At 38.7% G+C, this 24104-nt stretch overlaps 4 protein-coding genes and 2 pseudogenes across 5 annotated transcripts; 3 read left to right on the top strand and 3 right to left on the bottom strand.

The window, feature by feature from the left end:
- Positions 1-1220: 1220 nt before the first annotated feature.
- LOC121794369 (putative kinase-like protein TMKL1) lies at positions 1221-3981 on the top strand. The gene is made up of 2 exons (XM_042192501.1): positions 1221-2732; positions 3211-3981. The coding sequence occupies exons 1-2, from the start codon at positions 1361-1363 to the stop codon at positions 3846-3848; spliced, it is 2010 nt and encodes a 669-aa protein (XP_042048435.1). The 5' UTR covers positions 1221-1360; the 3' UTR covers positions 3849-3981.
- Positions 3982-4134: 153 nt separating this feature from the next.
- Positions 4135-9308, bottom strand: LOC121794373 (annotated as a pseudogene).
- A 1190-nt stretch (positions 9309-10498) lies between these two features.
- LOC121794370 (protein SINE1-like) lies at positions 10499-13305 on the top strand. 2 transcript variants are annotated; one of them, XM_042192504.1, is made up of 3 exons: positions 10499-10678; positions 11213-12518; positions 12809-13305. In XM_042192504.1, the coding sequence occupies exons 2-3, from the start codon at positions 11217-11219 to the stop codon at positions 13235-13237; spliced, it is 1731 nt and encodes a 576-aa protein (XP_042048438.1). In that variant the 5' UTR covers positions 10499-10678; positions 11213-11216; the 3' UTR covers positions 13238-13305. The 2 variants fall into 2 exon arrangements, with proteins under 2 accessions (XP_042048438.1, XP_042048437.1); XM_042192503.1 differs by having other exon boundaries at positions 12806-13305.
- On the bottom strand, positions 13288-14878 carry LOC121794372 (protein NDH-DEPENDENT CYCLIC ELECTRON FLOW 5-like). The gene is made up of 3 exons (XM_042192506.1): positions 14311-14878; positions 13810-14232; positions 13288-13713 (listed from the first exon to the last, which is right to left on the bottom strand). The coding sequence occupies exons 1-3, from the start codon at positions 14716-14718 to the stop codon at positions 13519-13521; spliced, it is 1026 nt and encodes a 341-aa protein (XP_042048440.1). The 5' UTR covers positions 14719-14878; the 3' UTR covers positions 13288-13518.
- On the bottom strand, positions 14868-16254 carry LOC121794371 (photosynthetic NDH subunit of subcomplex B 2, chloroplastic-like). Its single transcript, XM_042192505.1, has 3 exons — positions 15742-16254; positions 15220-15660; positions 14868-15148 (listed from the first exon to the last, which is right to left on the bottom strand). The coding sequence occupies exons 1-3, from the start codon at positions 16129-16131 to the stop codon at positions 14954-14956; spliced, it is 1026 nt and encodes a 341-aa protein (XP_042048439.1). The 5' UTR covers positions 16132-16254; the 3' UTR covers positions 14868-14953.
- An 897-nt stretch (positions 16255-17151) lies between these two features.
- LOC121794374 lies at positions 17152-23671 on the top strand (annotated as a pseudogene).
- The last annotated feature ends 433 nt before the right edge of the window (positions 23672-24104 follow it).

Genomic DNA, 24104 nt, shown 5'->3' with positions numbered 1-24104 from the left:
GACGGTACAAACAATACATATTGGACAAAGTAATAATAACCAAAATACTACTCCCTCAGTCTCATAATAAAAGTTTTGTTTTGTCATTTCGGTTCGTCCTACAATAAGAGTCATATTTAACTTTTATCATAAATGTAACGTTCAACCAACTTATTTCACTCATATTATATGTTATAAAACTAATATATACATGAGTGAGACTCATATTCCACCAACTTATTCAACCCACTTTTATTTATATTTCTTAAAACTCGTGTCATAACTAAATAGGACTCTTATTCTGGGACGGAGGGAGTATGATTTTTGTTATTATTTTTTAAAACTGGAGGCATAATAGTTGGTCAATTTCTCATTGCCACCGAGCCGAATGACTAATATTCTTTAATCAAGTCTCCACTGGTGGTTGGTCTTTCTTACTAGTTGGTTTTACTTTCTTGTTTTGATGTCTTACTCATCGGCTTGTTGGTTTTCATGTTGAGTTGGGGTTGTCTTGTGCGTTATTTGTTGTCGGTGTTGGCTTTGTATAGAACTATCCTGCTCACCGCTTGTAAGTAGGCTTTGAGCTTTTTTTTTCTCAATCAAACCAAAAAAATAACTAGAGGCATAATAGAAAGAAGATTCAGTAATGTTGAAACAAAAAGATAGCGGACAATCTGGGATTTGGGAATTCCAAAGGTAAGCGTGCACACATCAAATGTGTAAAGTTATATGCAAATGGACACACCACTTCCACTTTATGTCTCTTCATTTTGCATTTCTTTATCTAATTGTCATTCCGCAAATATTTCCTACAAATTTTTAGATTTTTGCTTCATGTGAATGGCATGTCTCTGTTCAAACTCTTCAAACCAAATATTTTCTACTAGGAGTAACTCTCTAAACAAGTGATGCCCCATGTAAGTGACACGCTGATATTCAAACTTTTAGCATTTTTATAGAAACAAAAAAAATTCCATCAATATTCAAATATTGAAACATGCAAAAACACCAGCAAAATTCCACCTTGAAAAAGAAACAAGTTTGTTTGAAGTTTGAACATTTTGGTCTGCAAATAGTAGATTAATGGGGAGCTCGCAAGGAGTAGTAGTATTAAACGGTGAAAATGAAGCAAAAGCAGAAAAGCAAGAATTGAGGTGGGAGCGCTTTGAAACAAATGATTAAACGGTGCATCATTAAAGATGTCTAATAAGATTGTTTATTTAAAGTAGGAGCAAACAGCAATCAACTCGAAAGCCTACTGTTTGATTCACTCGCAGTCAACACAATGTCAGCTTTCCCCAAAAGAAAAACCTCAAACAACAACCCTCTCTCTCTCCTCTCTCATTCTTGTCCATTTGAACTTTGAACTCTCTTCTCACCCATGGCGGCTCCAAACCTCCTCCCTCTCCTCTCTCTCTGCATTCTTCTCCTTCTCTCTCCAGCCAACTCCGCTTCAGACGTCGAGCTGCTCCTTCAGAAGATCAAGCCTTCATTGCAAGGAACCTCAGAGAACTTGCTGCTACTCACATGGAACACCACCGTTCCACTCTGTCAATGGAGAGGCCTCAAATGGGCCTTCACCAATGGCTCCGCGCTCCTCTGCACTGATCTCTCCTCGCCGCAGTGGACCTCCGTTTCTCTCCATAAAGATCCCTTTTTGCTGCTCATCTCACTTCAGCTCCCATCTGCGAATCTTTCCGGCACTCTTCCGAGGGAGATTGGGCAGCTTACCAATCTCCGCAGCCTGTATTTGAGCACCAATGCTTTGTCCGGCCCGATTCCTCTGGAGCTCGGATACAGCACTTCTCTCTCTGATTTGGATTTGAGTCACAATTTGCTCAAGGGTTCGTTGCCAGCTTCTGTTTGGAACCTCTGCGACCGCCTCGTCTCGCTCCGCCTCCACGGTAATGCTCTTTCCGGTTCCATACCTGATCCGGCATTGCCTGATGCTACTTGCAAGAATTTGCAGTTTCTTGATTTTGGAGAAAATGTGTTTTCTGGGAGTTTTCCTGAGTTTGTACTTGAGTTTCATGCGCTAAAGCAGCTCGATCTTGGTGATAATGAGTTTTCTGGTCCCATTCCAGAGGCCATAACCGGATTAAAATTGGAAAAACTGAATCTTTCTCATAATAACTTTACTGGGGTTTTGCCGAAATTTGGTGAATCCAAGTTTGGTGTGGAGGTCTTCGAAGGGAACAATCCGGGCCTTTGCGGGCCGCCTCTCCGGGCCTGCGGTGGCGGCAGCTCTGGATTGAGTTCTGGTGCCATAGCTGGGCTTGTTATTGGTTTTATGACTGGGACAGTGGTGTTGGTCTCATTGATGATTGGGTATTACCAAGGGAAGAGGAAGAAGAGTGCGGAGGAAGATGAGGAGGATGAGTTTGAGGAGGAATATGATGAGGAGGCAGGCATTGGTGGTGGTGGTGGTGGTGATGGGAAACTGGTTTTGTTTCAAGGAGGTGAGCATTTGAGCTCAGAAGATGTTTTGAATGCGACTGGGCAGGTTCTGGAGAAGACTAGTTATGGGACTGTGTATAAGGCGAAGCTAGCTGATGGAGGTACAATTGCGTTGAGGTTATTGAGAGAAGGTTCTTGCAAAGATAGGAACTCATGTTTGCCTGTCATCAAGCAGTTGGGGCGCATTCGACATGAGAATTTGATCCCATTGAGAGCTTTCTATCAAGGGAAGAGAGGAGAGAAGCTTCTCATCTATGACTATCTACCTAACAAGACCTTACATGATATCTTACATGGTAATAATCCCTTTTTCTCTGCCTAGATGAATAAATTAAGCTTTTCTGTTGCGGTGATGTTCTGTTATGTTTTACACAGATTATGTTTGTTTTCTTGTAGCTAGTAAGATAGTTCTTGGAAAGCAAAGAAGAACCTATATGTTGCACTAGAAAAACTCACAGGTTAAGAGATGGAACCAAACCTTGAAGTTAGTATTAGGGTGATCGCGCTAATATCATGAGACATAGGTTCAGGTGGCAATATATAACATATGTTTACTACCTCTGTTTTCAATCAATTTGATGATAAAATGACTGTATGCATTAACTCGGTCCTTAAGAAGGTAAAGGGCTGCATTTATTTGATAAGAAGCTATGAGTTAGTTTTGTGTTTGTATGAGCTTTCCATGTCTTAAATGTATGAGCTTGAAGTGGATATATGATATGGATGGATATGCCTAATGCAATAACTGTTTCTCTGTGTCATGTTTGTGCACAGAATCAAGAGTGGGAAAGCCGGTGCTGAGTTGGGCAAGGAGACACAAGATCGCTTTAGGCATTGCAAGAGGACTAGCATATCTCCATGGTCTTGAAACACCAATAACACACGGGAACGTGAGGTCGAAGACTGTTCTCGTAGACGACTTCTTTGTGGCAAGGCTCAACGAGTTTGGACTGGACAAGATAATGGTCGAAGCTGTGGCAGATGAGATAGTAGCTCTTGCTAAATCTGACGGCTACAAAGCACCGGAGCTTCAGAAGATGAAGAAAGTCAGTTCGAGGACTGATGTTTATGCGTTTGGGATAGTATTGCTGGAGATTCTGTTAGGGAAAAAACCAACAAAATCTGGAAGAAACGGTGAGTTTGTCGACCTGCCTTCGTTGGTGAAGGTGGCCGTCCTGGAGGAAACAACAATGGAGGTCTTTGATGTGGAGATTTTGAAAGGTATAAGAAATCCCATGGAAGAAGGGCTAGTTCAGGCACTGAAGCTTGCAATGGGATGCTGCGCCCCGGTGGCATCAGTTAGGCCTACGATGGACGAGGTTGTGAGGCAGTTGGAGGAGAATAGGCCAAGGAATAGGTCTGCTTTGTATAGCCCAGCTGAAACTAGGAGTGGAAGTGTTACTCCCTTTTGAGGATTATTTTCTTGGTCAATTGTGAATCATAATCTTGGTAAGTTGTTTTGTTTTAATTTCTTGAGGAGGTAGATTGCAATGACTTTCTTATCTTGGTTTTTATATGTTGGTTTTAGCTCTTGTTTCTAGTTAATGGAAGTGGTATCTGTTATCTTTAAGTGTTACCATATAGGCCATCAGTATTCAATTTGGATAATTTATAGTGCAAAATGGTTAGTTAACTGAAATGGCTTGCATGTAGAAAATGTATTTGATGTAATGAATTTTTATTGTGAAATATTGATGGATTTAACAACTTTTGGAAAGTTGAGTGAAATTGGAAAGGATCATAGATTTTGGGGCCTCTCTAGATTTTAGCTGATGATTGACAATCATACTGCCCTCAATCTTAATATTAAAACCAGCAGTAGTTGCAATCATTATTGGGATGCATGGTGAAAATGAAATGAAGATTGAAGAAGATGCTTTCAGGGTATCCTATGCTCCTCTCATTTAATTTAACAATGGAAATAAATTTTCAATCTCCATCACTAATGCATTAAATAGCCTCCATTGTGTTGCGTGATACATGCTGCACTAGAGAAAGAGGATCACAGTAGCAGGGACAAAATATGATATACAAACTCAATTATACATAAATATGAAGCATAATTATTACACTGGTGATGCAATATTTTTTGAAATATTTATTCTTCTTTCTGCCTGAAACGTGTATATAACAAGATTCAGAAGAGTGTGTGATCAACACATTTCACACTGAAAATGGCGAGAAACAACGCTGCTTCTGCAAAAATACCTCGAAACATACCAAAGTTGAAGAAACGGGCCGGAGCAGTGGTTGGTTGATCATCAGATTTTGGAAGATACGCTTAGCGCAAGAGATGTATGGTAAGGTTTCGAAGAGGGAGAGGAAGAGAGGGATAAGCTATAGCTCATATATTATACTACTTATTACCAGAAGAAATTAATTTCATTTCATTTGGATGGAGATGTGTCGTTATGTGGGAACTGTTCAATTTCCAAATGAGCAAAATGGGCACACATATCAGCACGCCATGCCCCTCCGACAGCGAAGTGCACCGGCCGTGGAGGTCAGTGTGGCAACCAGGGACGACGACTTGGCCTGAAAGCCCTGGCGTAGCTGGCTGCAGCACCACGCCCGGAAGGTCTGAAATATGCTCCGTTGAGCATGAGATCGCCCTCGGATCTCCAGTTCCAATGCCTCCATCTGTTGCTTCCTAAGTTGTTCACTCTCTTGGTGAGCTGCATGATGATGCATCACCAGTTGTTGCTCTCAAGATAGAATGCTATATGATCGATGTTGTAGTGAGTGTGAGCGAGAAATGAGCCTCTTTGGCAAACTAAATATCTGTAGCCCTGGCTGTTGATGGTGGGATCAGCACTCCCACCTATCGCATACATCATCTCCCAAGATGTGTAGTCATTGTTCACAACATGGAAATACCTATGTCTGCACCTGAAGGATACATCAACAATCATGTCACATCAGTTGCTATACAACCCCACACACTTCATCCCATTTTTTTGATTTCCCACTGGTGTGCATCAGTTAGATTATCCATCAGTTAGTAACTATTAAATTTGTAATTTGGTAACTAGCATGGTTTTTACCTGGGCATCCTCTGGATGAGGCCGATTCCGAAGTGGTTGTAGGCAATGGTCACCTGCATAACTCTATCTCGAACATACGAATCGCTATGGCCTAACAACATCACCTGCTCAAAAATCCCACAAAATCAGCTCAACAAATTTAGCAAAGAACAAAAGGGAGTTGAGGGAAAAAACCTCACTATGATGAGTGAAATAGTTGTTGGAAATGGTGATGGCAGTGGATCCCATGATGGCATCAATGAGGCCATCAGAGCAGCTACACAAGGAATTATGATCGATCCAAAAATGGAGATGCCATCGCCGTCGGCCATGGTCCGCCAGCCGTAATGGGTGGGCGAGTTGCGGACCATGGCGTTACCGGCGCGCTTGCAGTAGCGCTCGCCGCACCCGCCCACTGCGTTGCAGCGAAACCCGATGGACCAGTCGGCCAGGCGGCGGCGGCTGCGCATCCAGTTGCGGTAGCACCGCCAGCAGTCATCCATCGGGTTACCCGTTGCGCACCAGAAGAATCCTAGCTTCCTTCGCTCGGTGCTGTTTCGGGTAGCCCTACAATAATTACATCTTTAGTTACAGGGGTATTCAGGAAAACAGAGCCATGCAAAATTTCTCTCTAGTCACAGACCTGAAAATCTTGTAAGTCTACTAGTACTACATTGCATGACGCATGTGTACAAAGTAATGTTTCAAATAATCTGTAAGCACATTTATTTATGTGAATTCAATCTAAAATCTAAGTCACACGGGGATGATCAACAGAAGGCTCTTTTCAATAAGTCTATCATTTTAGGTTTAATAAAAAAGTATAGTCTCGCATTTCATGAAGAAATCATACAATCCAAAAAAATCCATTAGTCAATCTTTTTCGTAAGTAGGATTAGTTTAACTATTATAGAGATGTACTAGTACTTTAGTAGTAAGTTTTGAAATACTTTAGCTAATTTGATACTAAAAGGTAAAAATCATTTAGAAAAAATTCTTAAATTATGATAAGTTTATTTATTTTAATATAAATATATACACAAATATTGTTAAATTTTTACATATTTATGCATGGAACGTGCCAACTGACTAGTTTACATAAAAATGTGCAGACGCTTACAATTGCTCCAATCAGAGGCAGTGGCAGTGGCAGAGGCCAGAGGGCATTGAGAGATTTTTGAAGCAGTGGGAGAGTAGGTTAATTTATAGAGGGGACTAAAGTTACATTTTTTCTGTAATTTAAAAGTAAAGGTAAACATTGTAGTAGTCTAATTCTCAATAATTTTCTGTATAGAATTTCATTGAAATGGTAAATCACGATATCTGTTATACACTATACAAGGTGCTTATTTACTCCATTACTATTGTATACTATGTGTTATACACTGTACCATATGCTTATTATCTATAATTGAATTTTTATTATTATTATTATTAGTAGTAGTAGTAGTATTTCTTGACTTCGACAGACTACCCTGTTCTGATACCTAGAAGTCGATTACCACACATGTTGATCAGATAGAATGAAGATCATGGATTTATGAGTTAAATAGTACAGGCCTGAAAATGGACAGTGTTTAGGAATAGAGAAATGGCTGCAGAATGAGGCATGAGCTCTGACTTGCTAATTGTTGCCTGCATTTCTCTCCTAAAACTTCACTATTAGAGGTAATCATATTGAGAAAAAGGAGGGAACTGAGTAGGATCTTCTCTAACAACTTTTCTACTACACTAGATTATTAGTACTTTTAAAAAGGAAGGCAGCAGAAAAACCAAATGATCTTATTTACAAAACTGGGAAAGATGGATAGATATCTCATTATAAATAATGGGAAATGCAATCCATAATAGAACAAACAACGTATGTGACATTTAAAGAGGAAAAAGACATAAAAACAGATAAAAATACACACATACATAGATCTCACAACATGCGCGTGCTTGAACTGCCAACCCAAATGTTAGCCAAATTCCAACTCCATGAAAATTCCCTCCAAAAATAAAACAAAATAGGCAGGATATACATATAAATACATCTTTATATTTTCGCTTTGACAGAGTTAACGTTGCATCATTTATAATTAGCTTCGTCACCTTTGATAGCATGAGTTTTAAGAAAAGTTGTTAGGCAATAAATATTCCAGTGTATACACTCTGTTAATTGTATCAGTATAGTGTTGTATTGATGCGCCATAAATGTTAGTATTGTGAATAAATTGATAAAATAATGATAAGAGGTAAAGGATTGGTGGTGTAAAAAAATGAATAATGAGGATTATTTATGAAACTTATCAAAATGACAAAAAATGAAGTTTTCATGTTTTTAGATGGAGAGGGGTAGTACATAGGTATGTGGCAACATATATTTACTTATCATAACAGTAGATGAAAAATACGGAAAGAGACATATGAGAAAGTGAAGCTGAAAGTAATTAAGGTGATCAACTGAGCTTTTACTCGTAAATTTGGGGTTGGTGGGAATTGCGAGATTCACAATAAAGACTGCCGTACGGATCATGTGACACCTCTCACTCTGTCTCTCAGGAGTCATGAAAGATAATTTAGGTGATAATTTAACAGAAAAGAATGAACCTCATTTATTAGAGATTCTAATGTCTGGTCTCCATTATAATTAAATCATGCTTTAATTCAAGTCATATATGCTGTAGAATTGTTGAGGAAATACGGACTTACATATTAACCATGGCCGCGACAGCTTCTGGATCGTCTACAGCGTCGTCGTGCTTAAATTCCTCCAACCTGCAATTTCCACCAATTGCCAAACATTAAGTTAAATTCTGTTTAATCACGTGATCTCAATAAAATCCATCATTTTTAGGCCAAATAAAAAATAATACTATTTCATTAAAATAACGACACATAAGATGCAAATACTTTATCATAACAGGACAATTCTTATGAACGAAGATCTCTAATTTTATTATATGCTCTTGCATCAATCCAATTTAATTGAATTTATCATTGGAAACACTCTGACGAATTGCAATAATTAAATTTTATGGCTAGGAGTGAAGCAATGAGAAAGAGTAACATCAACAGATTTAAAATCCCAGATTTTTTAGATCCAGTGATAATAGTATGTACATAATTGCTTGGATACCCCCTTCATTGCTGCTAATATCATGCGCATTAGTACTATCTACGGTTTAGAGCAATTCTGGATGCACTAAAACTGCAAAAGTTGAAGTACTGAATAGAGAAAGCAGGAGTCAAACCTTTCCGCCATTGTTGAGTTTCTGATGCTTTTCAGCTTCCGAATTTCTTCAACGCTATAAATAAATCCACAAAAAACACAGATTACGCAATCTAAATTGAGAAATGGTGAGATTATCCCTAGTGTTCGAGTAACAGAGCATAAAATCGGCAATCGATGCGAAATCAAGTGAAATCGATCAAAACTGCAAAATTAAAATGTGAAATCGATCGAAATGGAGAGAACGAAATTGAACCTATCTGCGTGGGCAATTGCATTGGCAAGCAACAGCAGAGTGAGAAATGCTGAAAGCTCGATGATTTTCAGAGAAATCGCCGTTGATGCGATTTGGAGAAAAATATCGTGTAGTTTATTCTCTAATGCAAATTCGTTGGCAACTCTATGAGAAGAATGTGTGTGCGTGTGTATAGAGGTATATGCATGTACATATCACAGTTTATGTGTGTGTGTGTGTGTGTGTGTGTGAGTGTAGAGAATATGGAAATCATGAGTATGGATATTGGATTGGTGAAATGCGTGAGTGGTTTTATAATGGAAGGAAAGAGGGAGAAAATACGAATAAGCGCGAAAAGCCAAATTACGTATGGAAATGATTGTGGTCTCTATATTTCATATTGCCAAACCACGTTACGCTTTGGTGTTGAACCTAAAATTTTGTTGCTGCGTGGAGTATTAATCATGGGAAATGAGCATTCGCCTTTTCTTGAAAAATCATAAATATCGTATTCGTATTAATTGAGAATTTATCATTTATAAATTTCAATTTAGGGATTGTAAACTCTATTAACCCGCAAGCCGCAACCTGGCCCAATCCGATAGATTATGTCTTGTTCAACAATTGATTCGATATTTTTATGTTGATTTTGATAAAATAAATAGTCAAATATAAATAAAATAAACAAATCACTAATATGTATTCAAATATTGGATTTTTTTTTATTTTAATACAATAATAATAGTAATAAATAAGATTATAAAATACTATTTGAATTTACTAAACTTAAATATTCCGACATATGGTTAAAAATTTATTGAAATATGGAGTAATATTTTATTTTAATTTTAAAAAAATAATTTAGGTCTTTTAGCGTGTCAATATCAATCATAACTTATAGTAGTACTCATGTATGCTAAGTACTCAAGATATATCAAATGCCATAATTTATTTTTAATGGAAAAATAAATAAAAATTGAAAACCCATATCATGATAGTGAACTCGAATCCAAAACTCTTGGCTTTGGACATTAATCACATTACCACTAGGTCAATTCACATAGAAAAGAGGTTGTATCATTTTTCTTATTTTCACTCTAGTACTAGTATTTAATCGTGTTCGAGTTGAAGTATATATTTCAAAATTCTCCCGATTAAATATTTTATAATATATTTGGCAGTGCAGTGGGATGTCCTTGGTGTTCTTATGACGTGGCAGTGTAGTGGGATGTCCTTATGACGTGGCAGGAGGTGTTTTTTGGTGTCTGCCGGGACATCCGTCCCATTGCTGATGCTCTAACACCATTTTCTTTCCACCCTCTTTTATTTTACCAATTTTCATAAAACCCGTGCCGTTTTAAAAAATTTTATTTTTTGAAGACGGAGGGAGTATTAGAGAAATAAAAATATCAGGAAACCAACTCGGGTTAGACCGTATCCAATTTTTTTTTGTTTGAAAAAACACAGCCCAAAGTCGACCGCAATCAACTTCAATTGGGCCGAGCTGAAGGGAAGGCCCATAAGAGTAAGAAAATGTAGGGCGAAAGCGGGGGAAATAGAGTGATTTCAATTCAAATGTAAAGTTTTCAGACAAGTGCGCACAAAAAGCGTATACTAGCTGAGCCGCTGTCTCAAAAATCTCCCCTCATTCTATTCAAATTGAATTGAATCAATTTTTGCCCGAATCATCCTTCTGCAGTCATAGCTCAACATAGGATTCTTGAAGCTCCAAAAGGAAGAAGTAGCGGCTGGGTTCTGGCTCATATCAAGGTATCGTTTTTATGGGGAAACGCAATTAATTCCATATAAAATATTCAATTTCAGCTTCGCTTCGTGTTCTATTTTCTAAACTGAAGAAGAAAGATCGACACCGTCAGTAAATCCCTTCTTGTTTAGTTTTTTAAGCTAGGAAAGATTTGGGATTTCATGGATCTAATTGATATAGTCTGAAAATCTACTGTTAAAATTGCTGACACTTTTTGTTTTTTCGTGATGTGTACATGTACCGCTTAATTACTTGAACTTCTCAAACATTTAATTGAAGTCTTTATGGGAATTTCGGATAACAGATTTCTATGGTGGTTGTTTTCCCTTTTCTTTGTTGAGTGCTGTATGGTGGGGGCGTATAACTCACTAGTCTTTCTTTCAGAGTATATGTTAATCTCGCAATCATTTGGCTTAATAAGTAATATTTAGGCAACAATACCATATTTTTAGACAGTTACACAGATATGAGATATCAGCTTGTAGGGTTAAATGGAATGCAAACTAACTTTTAAATCTATTTTGTGTCTTACCTTGTAGTAATATGGGAAGAAGTCTAAGCCCAGTACTGCGCCGGGAGTTGGAGAATCTTGACAAGGATGCTGATAGCAGAAAATCGGCTATGAAAGCATTGAAATTGTATGTCAAAGACTTGGATTCCAAGGCCATCCCCATCTTTCTAGCTCAAGTTTCTGAAACCAAAGAAACTGGCATGTCATCAGGGGAGCACACAATTTCTCTATACGAGGTTCTTGCTCGAGTCCATGGACCAAAAATTGTGCCGCAGATTGATAACATCATGAACACCATTGTCAAAACCCTGTCATTGAGTGCAGGAGCTTTTGCTCTTCATCAGGCTTGCTCAAAGGTGGTTCCAGCCATAGCAAGGTATGCAATCGACCCGACAACAATAGAGGAAAGGAAGAGACACGTTATTCATTCTCTTTGTAAGCCTCTTTCTGATTGTCTCTTGGGTAGCTTGGAGAATTTGTCTTCTGGAGCTGCACTTTGTCTTCAATCACTTATTGAATCTGATAATTGGCGGTTTGCCTCAAATGAAATGATAAATGAGGTCTGTCAGAGAGTTGCTGGGGCATTAGAGAAGCATTCACAGACCAATTCACATATGGCCTTAGTTACGGCTTTGGCTAAACATAACAGCCTCGTTGTTGAAGCCTATGGCAGGTTGTTGGTACAGTCTGGACTGCGAATTCTTGAAGCCGGTTTTGTGGAAGAAAATTCTCAGAAACGAAAGTCAGCCATACATATGGTGAGCTCTCTATTGAGATATTTGGATCCGAAAAGTATAGCACCTGAACTGGAGTTGGTAATCAAGGAAATGGAGAATTGCCAGTATGACAGAATGCCATTTGTTAGTGGTGCTGCTTTTGAAGTACTACAAAATGCAAAGAAAATATGCAATGAGAGATGCTCAAAATCAGAGAGGGAATTTGGTTCAGCTACTGGTTCAAACTTTGGCAGAAGAGAGAACATGAGAATGAGGAGAGTTTATAGTTCTGAAGCCTTAACTGCATCACCTGAATCACAAACTGTTGATTCATTTGTCGGGTATGATTATTTGATGGAATCACCAAACTCAATAAATCATGGCCCTCAAGATCAGGACTATAGTTCTAAGGGTGTGAATCGTAGACTTTGGAGAAGATGTGAGAATGGTTTCTTGGATGTATCTCTTAAAGATGGCATATTCTCAGATATAGCTCGAGAAGAATCTGTGTATGATGAGATTTCTGGCAACCATGGAGAGTATTGTGAAAATTTTGCAGCTTTTGTTCGAGAAAGTGCAAAAGAGGAAGTTATAGAAAGCAATGCCCCTAGTCCCCAGGTAAGTCTTCGTCGCATATCCTTTGTGTTTGTTTGAATATTTTCTTGGAGAGGTCTTTTGCAAAAATATGTATTTTAATGTTGGCTAAGTTCTTCTAGGAGCTTGTCAATTTCCACTTGGATTGATTTCAGTTTTTGTTATGTTTTATTTGCAAATCTGACAAGTATCTAGCAGGAGATATACAGAACTACTCCTAGTATTCATGACACATGGCTAATCTCATTGAGGAGCTTTGATTAAATCCAAGACAACATTTCACTAATTGGACCCCTATCTGTGTTTTTCAGCAGTCGAAGGCTCACATTAAGGTTGATGATGTGAAGATTTTCAGTACCCCGAGAAGGCTCATTCGCTCGCTTCAGGATCTTGACAATTCTGATGTAGGCTTATCAGAGAAACAACCCAGAAGGTTCAGAAGCCCAATGAGACCAGTCTCATTGCTTGGACAACTTGGTCTTCCTAACGGCATGGACTGTGAGAACAAAGATGAATTAGCATCTGGAGATGAACAATTTCTTGCAAATGCAGAATCAGTTTCCTCCACAGAAGACGTGCCTAATCTTGCTGAAATGATTCCAGTAGATAAACCTCAAGTAAAGAAGCATCACAACTCAGCTAAAAAAGTTGTTTTTGCTTTTTTTGTTGGTTTATTTGCAGTACTTGTATTCTTGTTGGTGATAGGTGATCAAGATAATCATCATGTTATGGTCCCAACCTAGCACTCGATTTATGTATGCCACACTGTGGCGTTGTTTGACCTTTAGAAATATTTGACTGTTTCGATGTAGCTGTCTAGTGCAGACTTGGATGTTTTGGTTGGATCATCTACAAGAATGTGAGATAGGAGTAGCAAGTAAATCGAAGGTATCTCTCGATAGCTAGCTAGGACTTGACAACGAGAGAACCAGTTATGTTCTATGTTTCGATTATCTTCGGACTGCCTTCCATCACCTTGATATTATCTTGATACACAATAAAGAACAACACGTGAAATCCCAATTTAGTAATTAGGATTGAACAATTGCACCCCTCCACTCCATTCGCTTTGAGAGTCTATGATTAATGGTTCAAGCTGTGCAGCATGGCCGATGCAGATGTATGAGTACTTGCTATACCACTCGTGTTCTGATCCAGGGCTCATTATGTACACTTCTTTAAAACCTTGTCTTCTCACTGTCACCGAATTTCTCCTTCCCTGTTCACACGAGATGACACTATGGTTAACTTTTTCAAGGCAAATACTCCAGCTACCAAGTTGAGATAGTGATTATATAGATAGCAGATGACTTACACGGTCCATGATGGTCAAACTTCGAGGTGTGCTGGTATAAATCCTGCTTAATGTTTCTGCCAAGTGCTTGCAGTCATCGTCTTCTTCACCTGACTCTGCCTGTCTGTTTATATTTTCCTCCCCTTTGGGAAATAGTTTGTTGAATGGCCAGAACTTATTAGGCGACTTGTTAATCGTTGGAGGGACAATGCTGAAATTCCCCTGAAACGGTGGCATATCAAAGTAATCGGAGCCTTGTAGTCCTATTGCATAAGCTGCATCGGGAGTGCTCACTGCTAGATGGCACACGGTTGATCCAGCTAGACGGATAGTTGAAGTGGATGAGTTAGAGACTACAATCTCTGAGTTGAAGCTATCTTGTTCAAGAGTTATAATATGCTTTATACCAACATTGCCTTGCTCACTCGTGCTCGACAACTCCACCTGCATATATAATATGTATGCAGTTGAGTGTATGAGACAAATGTGTAGAAGATGACTAGATGAAGCAACAATACTAACCCGAATAGATTCTCGAGGAGTTCCAGTGACTTGATGAAGATCCCAGGCACGTGGAGACCATGAAACTCCGGCATCATTCTGGCAGGCGAGGGCTAACGACAATCCTCCTCGAATGAGAGCAGCACCATTTTCGCTCTGAGAGACAGAGGTTTGCAGCAACTCCATTGTGCCTCCATGCCACATCTGAGGCTTGTATGAAGTGACCAAACCAGTCGGGAGCATCACCTTGGCAGCGGTTCCATTCCCGAGTTCCATCTTTACCACACAGTCATCGCCAATACCTGTAAAGCTCACGCCACATCTCTCCAGATAGTCGGAGTCTGGAAATGTTTTGACGGAGGAGGAGCATGAAGCGGGCGGAGAGATGTTCCTCAGAAAAGGGAGAGCGCTGTTAAAAAGGGTGGCCATATTGTAAAATGGTCCCTATCCCATTTTCTTTGAGAAGATGATGGTTTGTATCTTAATATTGGTTGGTTGTCATTAAAAGTTGAGAGATAACGTCAAGTTATCTTCATCTCATCACTCCAGTCCATACAAGATAATAATGTCAGAATGTATAATCAAAACGAAGCACTGCATTTATATTTCCATTCTCAATCTGTATGATTACAAGTAAAGATTAGCAAAAAAAAAATGCCTCAAATCACAAATTATCATGCTCTATGACCTGCGCCCCTCTCCATTCTTCACCGGGGTTCACCGTGACCGGAACCAACATTGAAGTGGGGCCTGTACATATAAAGTAGCCATTGCCATACTTGTCCGCAAATGAGCCCGGACTGGACAGATATATTTCCTCGAATCCCATTCGTATCACTCGGAAGAAAAGCTCACGCCCCTACACATGTACTAGTGTTAGTTATAGTAATAAGCTAATTGAGTGATACGGATACGGATATGGATATGCACCTGGTCGATGGTCTCGTACTTGGAGGGGGCGGTGGTGTGGAAAGGGTCGGAGCGTTGCGGTGGTGGAGCAGCGTACACTCTACTGAGCTTATGTCTCAAGACGGTAATGGGGGCATCCTGCACACTCCACACCCCGGCCTTGTTTTCGGGCTCCCATCCGAACGAGAAGAAGCCTGGATCCTCGGTCTTGGTAGCTTCGGAGGGGGATAAGATTTGGAAAGGAGAAGAAAGAGGAGGGTGCGTGCAGTAAGAGCAGCCTTTCAATCCTTGCACACCACTCCCACCTCTCTTCTTCACCTTCAAATGACTCAAAATAGCAGTGGCTAAATCTACCGGCTTTCGCCCCGTGTTCTTGACTATCACAGCAGCCGCCATGCTGAGAGGATAGAGTGATACAACGTACCTTATATCCAAACAGCCACGAACACAACCCAACTCAACCTGTTAAGAGGTACACACCACGTTACGATTGATCAACAAACACTAGCTATATATATACATACAACGAATGTGTGTAAGTACCTGCACAGCGTCGATGGAGTCGGAATCAGCATCCATCACAGTCCATTCAGCAGCAGCAGTAGTAGCCTTGGGATTTGATGGAGAGGAGAGGTCGTCCACCACCAAAGCGATGCCGCCTCTGGAGGAAGAAGAGGAAGATGAAGGTGGAAGAGTATGAAGCACCTCCTCATAGCCATCATCCTTCCAGTAAACCTTGGGCTTGTATGAAGTAATGTGGCCGTTTGCAATCTCAAGCTTCACCGAGCTACCATTTCTCACGCTCAGCTCTACCGTCCCCGACTCCGAAAATTTGATGCCTTTGCGTCCAAATTTCTGGTCGAGACTCTCTGTCGTAGTAGCTGCACAAGCTTTAGCAGATTTGAGGGGAGAGAAGGATAGGAGAGAAACCATTCTCACTCAAATCTAAGGAACACTCTCCACCAGCAAATATTTACAACTTTCCATCCCCTCAATTTTTGGATAGACCCACCTTCGCCTCTTCCACTACTACATATTACTACTAGCTAAATATTGTTTTTGTTTTGATTGATACCCCCAAAACTTCACCTTTGAATTTTATATCTTAATTATATTCTTTATAACAAGTATACTAAATTTTGTATAAATTTAAAAATGATGTAAAAAACCCCCCAACCAAACAGTAAATTTATACTTGGGATCTGAGAAAAGACATCAAGATCAAATTTGGCAAAAACGACCCCTTGAGGCAATAACCACCACCTTCTTGAATATAAAAACAAGTTGGAGTTGATGATTTCCAAGAAACAGCTATTTTTGATTTTGCGCTTCCTGATATTGGTCAAGACTTGCTTTTTATGGTTTCCTACAAACTTGGTATTATTGCAGTATTGGCTAAGCGGTCACATGATTTTGAAATCTTGGTATCTAGCGATGCCTTTAGAAACTTAAAATTACCGGAGATAGAAGGAGAAGTATTCTTAACTTTCAAGAAAGAATCTCTACTTATCTTTCCCCTTACCACAGTGATTTGCTTACTAATCTAAAACATTCATCTTCCATAAACCATTTGTGGTAGTCCATTAAAGCAAATGCATTATCAATGTCGAACCAACTTTTCCAATCACACAACAAAAAATTCACTCAATCAAATAGAACAACTTCAAAAACAAAGATTTCACACCTGATCTTCACCCATCCCTGCATGTGAGTGAGTCCCTCTTCGGACCACGATCCTGTAGATACAAAGTAGAGGTCATAGCATTAGAGATTGCAAGAGGAACAAAACAATATAAATGAATAGTAAGATTGAACATCACACATAGCCCATTGAGATAACCCCACCCAAATGTTGAAAGTCCTGGAAAGAATACTAGTGTTCAGCTTCTTCAATTCACAATTAATGCTTACGCCATAAACTAACAAGCTTAATGGGAGGAGTATATACCCTTATTTGCCACATGAGTCGCGCAATTAAGCCTAGGTGCTGTTGCTTGGTAGCGGTCTGCCCCGACTCCCTACTGTCTTTCTTGAGCAGGGATGAGAGCCTCAGCACACCTCCACTTTTTTCCATACTACCATCAACAGATTCCTCTCTCGGGTGTATTGTCAAGGGTACAAACAAATAATTAGAGATGATCTAATGTATTCTGTCTGTATATTTTCCATAATTATCCAGAATACACAATCTTTCTTTAGTCTTGTTTAAATTTTAGCAATCTAGAATAAGCAATTAAGTGGTCGATTTCCAAAGCCCAAAGACTTATCTATTCGTTGTCTACCATGGCACAGTTTTATCAGTAAATCAAGTAAACTATGGGATAGACTTGAAAGATATCCATATTGCTAAAATAGAGTTTGTGTGACAAATTCAAGAATAAAAGTAAACAATAACTAGACTTGTGGATGCATCTTTGATCAAGCAATGAGCAATAAACAAGCTATTTCCAGAAAAGCACAGCCAATTCCTTTTCAACTTTGATAGATACCATAGATATGCAGCAAGTAGACAAAATTGAAGCACTCAACACTGACCTCAGCGTTTTGCACTCGAATACCCTACACAACTCACACCATATATATATACATATATATATTGAGAGAGAGAGAGAGAGAGAGAGAAGAGGAGGCTGACAAGCAGTAGATGTTGTGTGTAGGGAGAGAGATAAGCTGGACAGGACAGCCATAGAAAATCTATACACCGATACATTACAATACACAACGATTTTCCCTAATTTTTCTTTCTTCGATATCCACGCCCATCCTTCACTCTTTAATTCTTCAGATTCTTAACAATACATCTATATCTTCTTCTTTTTTTCATTTGAAAAGGATAATTACTTTGTAGCCAAAACATACGACCTGGGTATTTCTGCTGAAGATCTGGTTTTAATCGTTTAATAAATTGATTTTGTAGTCGATTTCCCGTATTTTATCTCCGATCCTCCAGTTTTTGCTGGTTCTGAGGTACATCTGTGCCTGCTTTTATTACTGATTATATTTATTTTCATTTCAATGTACGATGATAGCGAACTGTTTAATATTCCTTCATTATCGTTAACTTGCGGTGATATGACTGATTTGGTGTTTTTCTCTCTCTCCGAATATTATGGTTTCCTTAAGCTTAGTTGATAATCCTGGGATTACTTGGCTATTTATGTCTCTGTTGTTGTTTTAGAACGTTTTTGCACCATGATTTTTACTTGCTCCGTCGCCAAAAGGTATAAATAATGTTCAGTATCTATGGATTGGATGCCTACTTTCTCTGTTTCCTATCCTATCTATGCGATGATTGAGCTGCATTTTGCTTCTACTATGGGGAACTCCTGAATCCATACAAACAAGTTCCACTGGCTATTGTGCGGATATATAACTTTAAATAGTTCTAAAAAAGTAGGATCTATTATTCAGCTATAGGGGAAAATTTTCTGTCGTTTAGAATTTTTGCTCATTTTGATTATAACTTGGAATTCCAGTCATGATATGTTGGCTAAAGACTTGGCCTTTTACCTCTCTGAAGGTTGCACGGAAGGTGGGAAGTGAGCAGGAGCTGATTTGCATGGGTGACGATGCCAGAATTGCGTAGCAGAGCACGGAGATCAAAACGGCTTGGTGATCTCCAGCCTGCCTCTCAACCTGCTAATCAAGAAGAAAATTTTCTTGCTCCTGCTCAGAATAGAACCAGAAGGAGGGGAAGAGGGAATGCAGCTGGTGTAGCTAGAGGCAGAGGGGTTAGGTTGATAGATTTGGACCCAAATCCACCTCGTGAGATTCTTCCTCAAGCTGGTGTTGGGGCAGGGGATCTGGCTTGTAATAAAATAGAGGGTGTGGCAAATAAGGAAATCCCCATGGAAGGTGGAAGTGCTGATAAAGTAATGGGAGTTGAAGAAGAACCAAGTTCCACTCCAGTCCCTGACAGGGTAATTCCTTGCCTATTCTTCTCATTTCTGCATTTCCTCTGGGAATATTGGGGGCTCATTCAACTTATTGAGATTGCAGGCACCATTCACATTGCATCTCAACCATTTTCGAATTGCATTTTATTTTCTGGTTAGTTAGTCCAATGTTATTTGATGCAGGTCCAAGTTGGCAACTCACCAATGTATAGGACAGAAAGAAAATTAGGTAAGGGTGGATTCGGCCAAGTTTATGTTGGTCGAAGGGTAACTGGTGGCAGTGAAAGAATGGGACCTGATGCTATTGAGGTATCATCTAGCACGGACAATAGCTAAAACTTATTACCAAATCGATGTTGACGCTGTCTAATAATTTTTTTTTCTTTCTGTAGGTAGCATTGAAGTTTGAACACCGAAATAGCAAGGGTTGCAATTACGGCCCTCCTTATGAATGGCAGGTCTACAAGTAAGTTTTTTATTCCTACTTTGAAATGTTCGCCAAATCTCTTTCTTGCTCTCTCTTTTTTTTTCTTTCCTTCTTTTTATGGATGTTCATTTTTCATAATTGCTGTGTAATTTTTCTGTAAGCTCCCTGAATGGATGTTATGGGGTTCCATTGGTTCACTACAAGGGCCGCCAAGGAGATTTCTACATTCTGGTGGGTTTTGATATTATTCATTCGGCTTCAAAATTTCTATCTTGTTTCTAATGAATATTGTTTCAGGTCATGGACATACTTGGGCCTAGTCTTTGGGATGTTTGGAATTCTTTGGGCCAGTCGTAAGATCATCTCTCTCTCTCTCTTTCTCTGTGATCTATGCTCCATTTAATCCTATATTATGTTCACGTTGCCTTTGACCTTGAGCACCTGAAACAGGATGTCGCCAAGTATGGCAGCGAGCATAGCAGTTGAGGCTATATCAATTCTTGAAAAGCTCCACATGAAGGGGTAAAACCTACCAAACACTTCCAAATTATTTCTTCGTTTTCTGACCACCATTGTCTAGAAAATGGAGGTGTTTGTTTTTTAATTTCTTCTATTGACTAAAATACTGCCATTAATTCAATCTCCATTATTTCTGCCGGTAATCTAGATTTGTGCATGGTGATGTGAAGCCAGAGAACTTTTTACTCGGTCAGCCTGGAACAGCAGAGGAGAAAAAGTTGTATCTTATTGATCTTGGTTTGGGTATGATAAATTCATGATCTGTTTGTTGTATGTTCCTTTGCTACCTTATACTCCCTCTGTCCCACTCTAAGTGATACATTTTCCCTTTTTGGGATATCCCACTCTAAATGACCCATTTCTTAAAATAGAAACATCACTCTTTCTACTTTATTCTCTCTCCACTTAACTCATAAAACAACATTGCATAAAATCTCGTGTTGAATAAGAAATGCTCCACTTAGAGTGGGACGGAGGGAGTATTAATTAGTTGATAGCATGAAACATTGAATGAATACACACCATTTCTTGTTTGTCCTTAGTATTTATGTTCTTGCTGCTATTTTTCCCACTTCCAAGTTCCACCTTCTTGTACAATATCTTCTGTTATTCTGAACAAATTTGTCTTGCAGCTTCCAGGTGGAAAGATGCTTCATCTGGTCAGCATGTTGAGTATGATCTGAGGCTGGATATATTTAGGTCAGTGGAGTTTATGTGAATTTGTTGCTATACTGGCTTGGTTCAGACCAATAAACTCTAGTTATCTATCCACAGGGGCACTATAAGGTATGCAAGTGTGCATGCACACTTGGGCCGTACAGGAAGTAGGAGGGATGATCTTGAGTCACAGGCATACACCCTGATATTTCTTATAAAGGGAAGGTTGCCATGGCAAGGGTATCAGGTGACTGACACTAACACTTAGTTAACTCTGACGATTTTCTTATCAGATTTGGCTGACCCTACCCCTTATTTGATGGTGATGTGGCAGGGTGATAAGTAGAGTTTCCTAGTCTCTAAAAAGAAAATGGCGACCTCTCCAGAACTGATGTGTTGCTTCTGCCCTGCTCCATTTAAACAGTTCCTTTAGGCTGTTACTAATATGAAGTTTGATGAAGAGCCAAATTATTCCAAGCTGATCTCCCTTTTTGATAGTCTGATTGAACCATGCACATCGTTGAGACCGATAAGGATAGATGGAGCTCTTAAGGTAGCATGACAAATCAGTTTGTTTGACCAAGTTTAGTGTGCTGAAATATAACATGTTAATTGACTTATTTTGAAATTGGAACCATCGCATAATGAATGATGCTGCCTTGAAGACTCTCACTTCTCATTAAGCACAAAAGATTCCCGCTAGACGAACTTAACATTTTTGTTATGAATACACATTTTAGTTTGCTATGGATATACATATTTTAGTTTGCTATGTATCTATTTATCTTTATTATTATGTCGTTCGCACAGGTTGGGCAAAAGTGTGGCAGGTTACTCATTAACTTGGAAGAGGATGAGCAACCAAAGAAGAAAGTACGACTGGGTAGTCCTGCCACTCAGTGGATCTCAGTGTACAATGCACGACACCCAATGTAACAGAGGTGACTGCTGATATTGAATATTTATTTGGGCAATTGGTGCTTGCATTTTAAATTCTCCAATATTTATTTGTAAATACAGTACATTCTACTCTAGGCTTGTTGTATGTCATACAAATGCACATATGCAGATAGGTATATTTGTGATTGTGCTGGTGTTCTTTACTCTTTACTGTGTTCAGCATGGATAAACCTGCAATTATGACTCAATATTTTGATAATTTATTTTTGAATACTATGATAACTTATTGTGAATTTGTTGAATTTTCTCTCTGTAAATAATGAATTCATCATGCATCGTTTCAATTGACATGGATTGTGTTTCAAATTTTATTGCACATACCTCTCACTATAGTTTTTGTGAAATTATCCTTCGTGTAGATACCACTACAATGTTGCGGATTCAAGACTCCATCAACATGTAGAGAAGGGTAATGAAGATGGCTTATATATTAGCTGTGTGGCTTCAGCATCAAGTCTGTGGGCCTTGATCATGGATGCTGCAACAGGGTTTACTTCACAGGTATATGAGCTTTCAGAAGTTTTTCTTCATAAGGTAGAAAACCTCATTATTGTGTTTTATTTTATTGATGTTTCTCCATTCTAGCTAGTCGTACATGCCCATGCAATAATATTTTCTTTGTTCTCTGCAGGATTGGATCATGGAACAATGGGAAAAAAACTATTACATCAGTTCTATATCTGGTGCAGCTAATGGAAGTTCTCTGGTGGTTATGTCAAAAGGTAAGCTCTTATCTGGCTGTTGTATCATGTATATCTCTCAATTTCACAGTTCACCACCCCCTTGTGTTTTCCTTCATTGTTAAATTTTTTACGAATTCTCTGAAAATTTTACTTATGGTGAGGTTCTATCTTCATCATATCCTTAGCTAAGATTGATCTTATTCCTCTTAACTCGTCTATCCTTCAGGAACACCTTATACCCAACAATCATATAAAGTTAGTGAATCCTTTCCATTCAAGTGGATCAATAAGAAGTGGAAAGAAGGATTCCATGTCACGTCTATGACAACTACTGGCAGCCGCTGGGGTGTCGTGATGTCCAGAAATTCTGGGTATTCTGAACAGGTAAAAGCATCTTTCCATTTTCACTATAAGCTAACTTAATATTTTGTTTAAAATTTATTCAGAATTCCAATGCTCTATTTATAGTAAGGGTGCTATAATTCGTTCGAACACTTCTATCGTTAATTCGCATCTACAAACTATCTTATTCTTTGCATCCAACTATTACGACAATGTCATTTTTTAAGGTAGTGGGAATAGGTATAAAATGAACTTTACCTCCCCCAACCCCTCCCTGTGAATTGTGATGAATTTGTAAGCCCTGGACCATATGGGCAATTTCCTACCTTTTGATTTATGCACATTACTGTGGATGAATAACTCATCTTTATCAATCATTTCCACACAATAAGCCAATACAACCCTAGCTGAAATATCAGAAAATGGATGTTTGGTTGTTACGTGACATAAATACTAATGGCTGATTTGTTCTCTGGTGGTTGAACTTGATTTTCTTTATCCGAGTGAAGGAATACAACCCAGACGCAAAATGATGGACGAGACTCATCGTACATCTGCATTCCCAAGCACCCATGTAAAGGTACTAACTTTATCTTAGAATTGGATTAAGCTTGGTTTAATGAAGGGTATGAACTGACTTGCATTTTGATTTACAGGAGAAGTGGTCGAAGAATCTCTACATTGCGTCGATATGTTATGGCCGTACAGTTTGCTAAAGCTGTTGTATAATATGTACTTATAGGGATGAGGAGGGCAACCTAAAAATACGACATGCTGAGTTTCTGAGTAATGGAAAGACAGCCGCCATTGACCCAAATAACACAAACTGTGCTGAAAGTAATCTATGCTATCTTATTAACTAAATTATAGTAGTATTTTTGCTACAACTTGACATTCGTTTAATTTATAGAATGAATGTAACAATTGAATCATAGTAAATGATAAGGCAGGATTGATTATAAAGGAAGCTTAGTTTTTTTTTCCTTCTATTTTTTGCATTTTAATAACTATTTAATCATACATTATACACAAATTTGAGTAATCATATGATTGGATTTCAGTTTATCATACTATTAATTTTATCTCTCTAGTATATTATACACATAAAGACTGCATTATATCAACAAAATTTATTTTTCTTTGAATTAAAATTTGTTCGTATCCCACTTAATTCTCCTCTTCATTCGAGATTACCTCAAATGCTTTTTTGGCCTTCGCAGTTATATTTCTTGTGTCACTCTATCTCACGTAATTTATATATATATATATATATATATATATATATATAGGGAGATGATCAAAATAAGTATGTGTTTAAATCCAGAAATGCAGCCCAAATCTCAGCCCTAGGATTAGATGATCTAATGGTCAATAATTAACCAAAAACACGGAAGGTCATAATTAAGCAGTTTTAGGTCATAT

This window comes from Salvia splendens, chromosome 3, assembly GCF_004379255.2.
Source record: "Salvia splendens isolate huo1 chromosome 3, SspV2, whole genome shotgun sequence".
Taxonomy (NCBI): domain Eukaryota; kingdom Viridiplantae; phylum Streptophyta; class Magnoliopsida; order Lamiales; family Lamiaceae; genus Salvia; species Salvia splendens.
The sequence above is the reverse complement of the archived record's forward strand: the minus strand, read 5'-3'. Positions and strand labels throughout refer to the sequence as shown.

What these genes read in the sequence shown, in the direction of transcription:
- LOC121794370 (XM_042192503.1), top strand. Translation starts at nt 11,217, where the DNA reads ATGGGAAGAAGTCTAAGCCCAGTACTGCGCCGGGAGTTGGAGAATCTT. An exon ending in GCAATGCCCCTAGTCCCCAG is followed by an intron (nt 12,519 to 12,805) that starts GTAAGTCTTCGT and finishes TGTGTTTTTCAG; the next exon opens with CAGTCGAAGGCTCACATTAA.
- LOC121794372 (XM_042192506.1), bottom strand. Translation starts at nt 14,718, where the DNA reads ATGGCCACCCTTTTTAACAGCGCTCTCCCTTTTCTGAGGAACATCTCT. An exon ending in CTCCTCGAGAATCTATTCGG is followed by an intron (nt 14,233 to 14,310) that starts GTTAGTATTGTT and finishes TTATATATGCAG; the next exon opens with GTGGAGTTGTCGAGCACGAG. An exon ending in GTTTGACCATCATGGACCGT is followed by an intron (nt 13,714 to 13,809) that starts GTAAGTCATCTG and finishes TCGTGTGAACAG; the next exon opens with GGAAGGAGAAATTCGGTGAC.
- LOC121794371 (XM_042192505.1), bottom strand. Translation starts at nt 16,131, where the DNA reads ATGGTTTCTCTCCTATCCTTCTCTCCCCTCAAATCTGCTAAAGCTTGT. An exon ending in ACTCCATCGACGCTGTGCAG is followed by an intron (nt 15,661 to 15,741) that starts GTACTTACACAC and finishes ACCTCTTAACAG; the next exon opens with GTTGAGTTGGGTTGTGTTCG. An exon ending in AGTACGAGACCATCGACCAG is followed by an intron (nt 15,149 to 15,219) that starts GTGCATATCCAT and finishes GTACATGTGTAG; the next exon opens with GGGCGTGAGCTTTTCTTCCG.
- LOC121794369 (XM_042192501.1), top strand. Translation starts at nt 1,361, where the DNA reads ATGGCGGCTCCAAACCTCCTCCCTCTCCTCTCTCTCTGCATTCTTCTC. An exon ending in CTTACATGATATCTTACATG is followed by an intron (nt 2,733 to 3,210) that starts GTAATAATCCCT and finishes GTTTGTGCACAG; the next exon opens with AATCAAGAGTGGGAAAGCCG.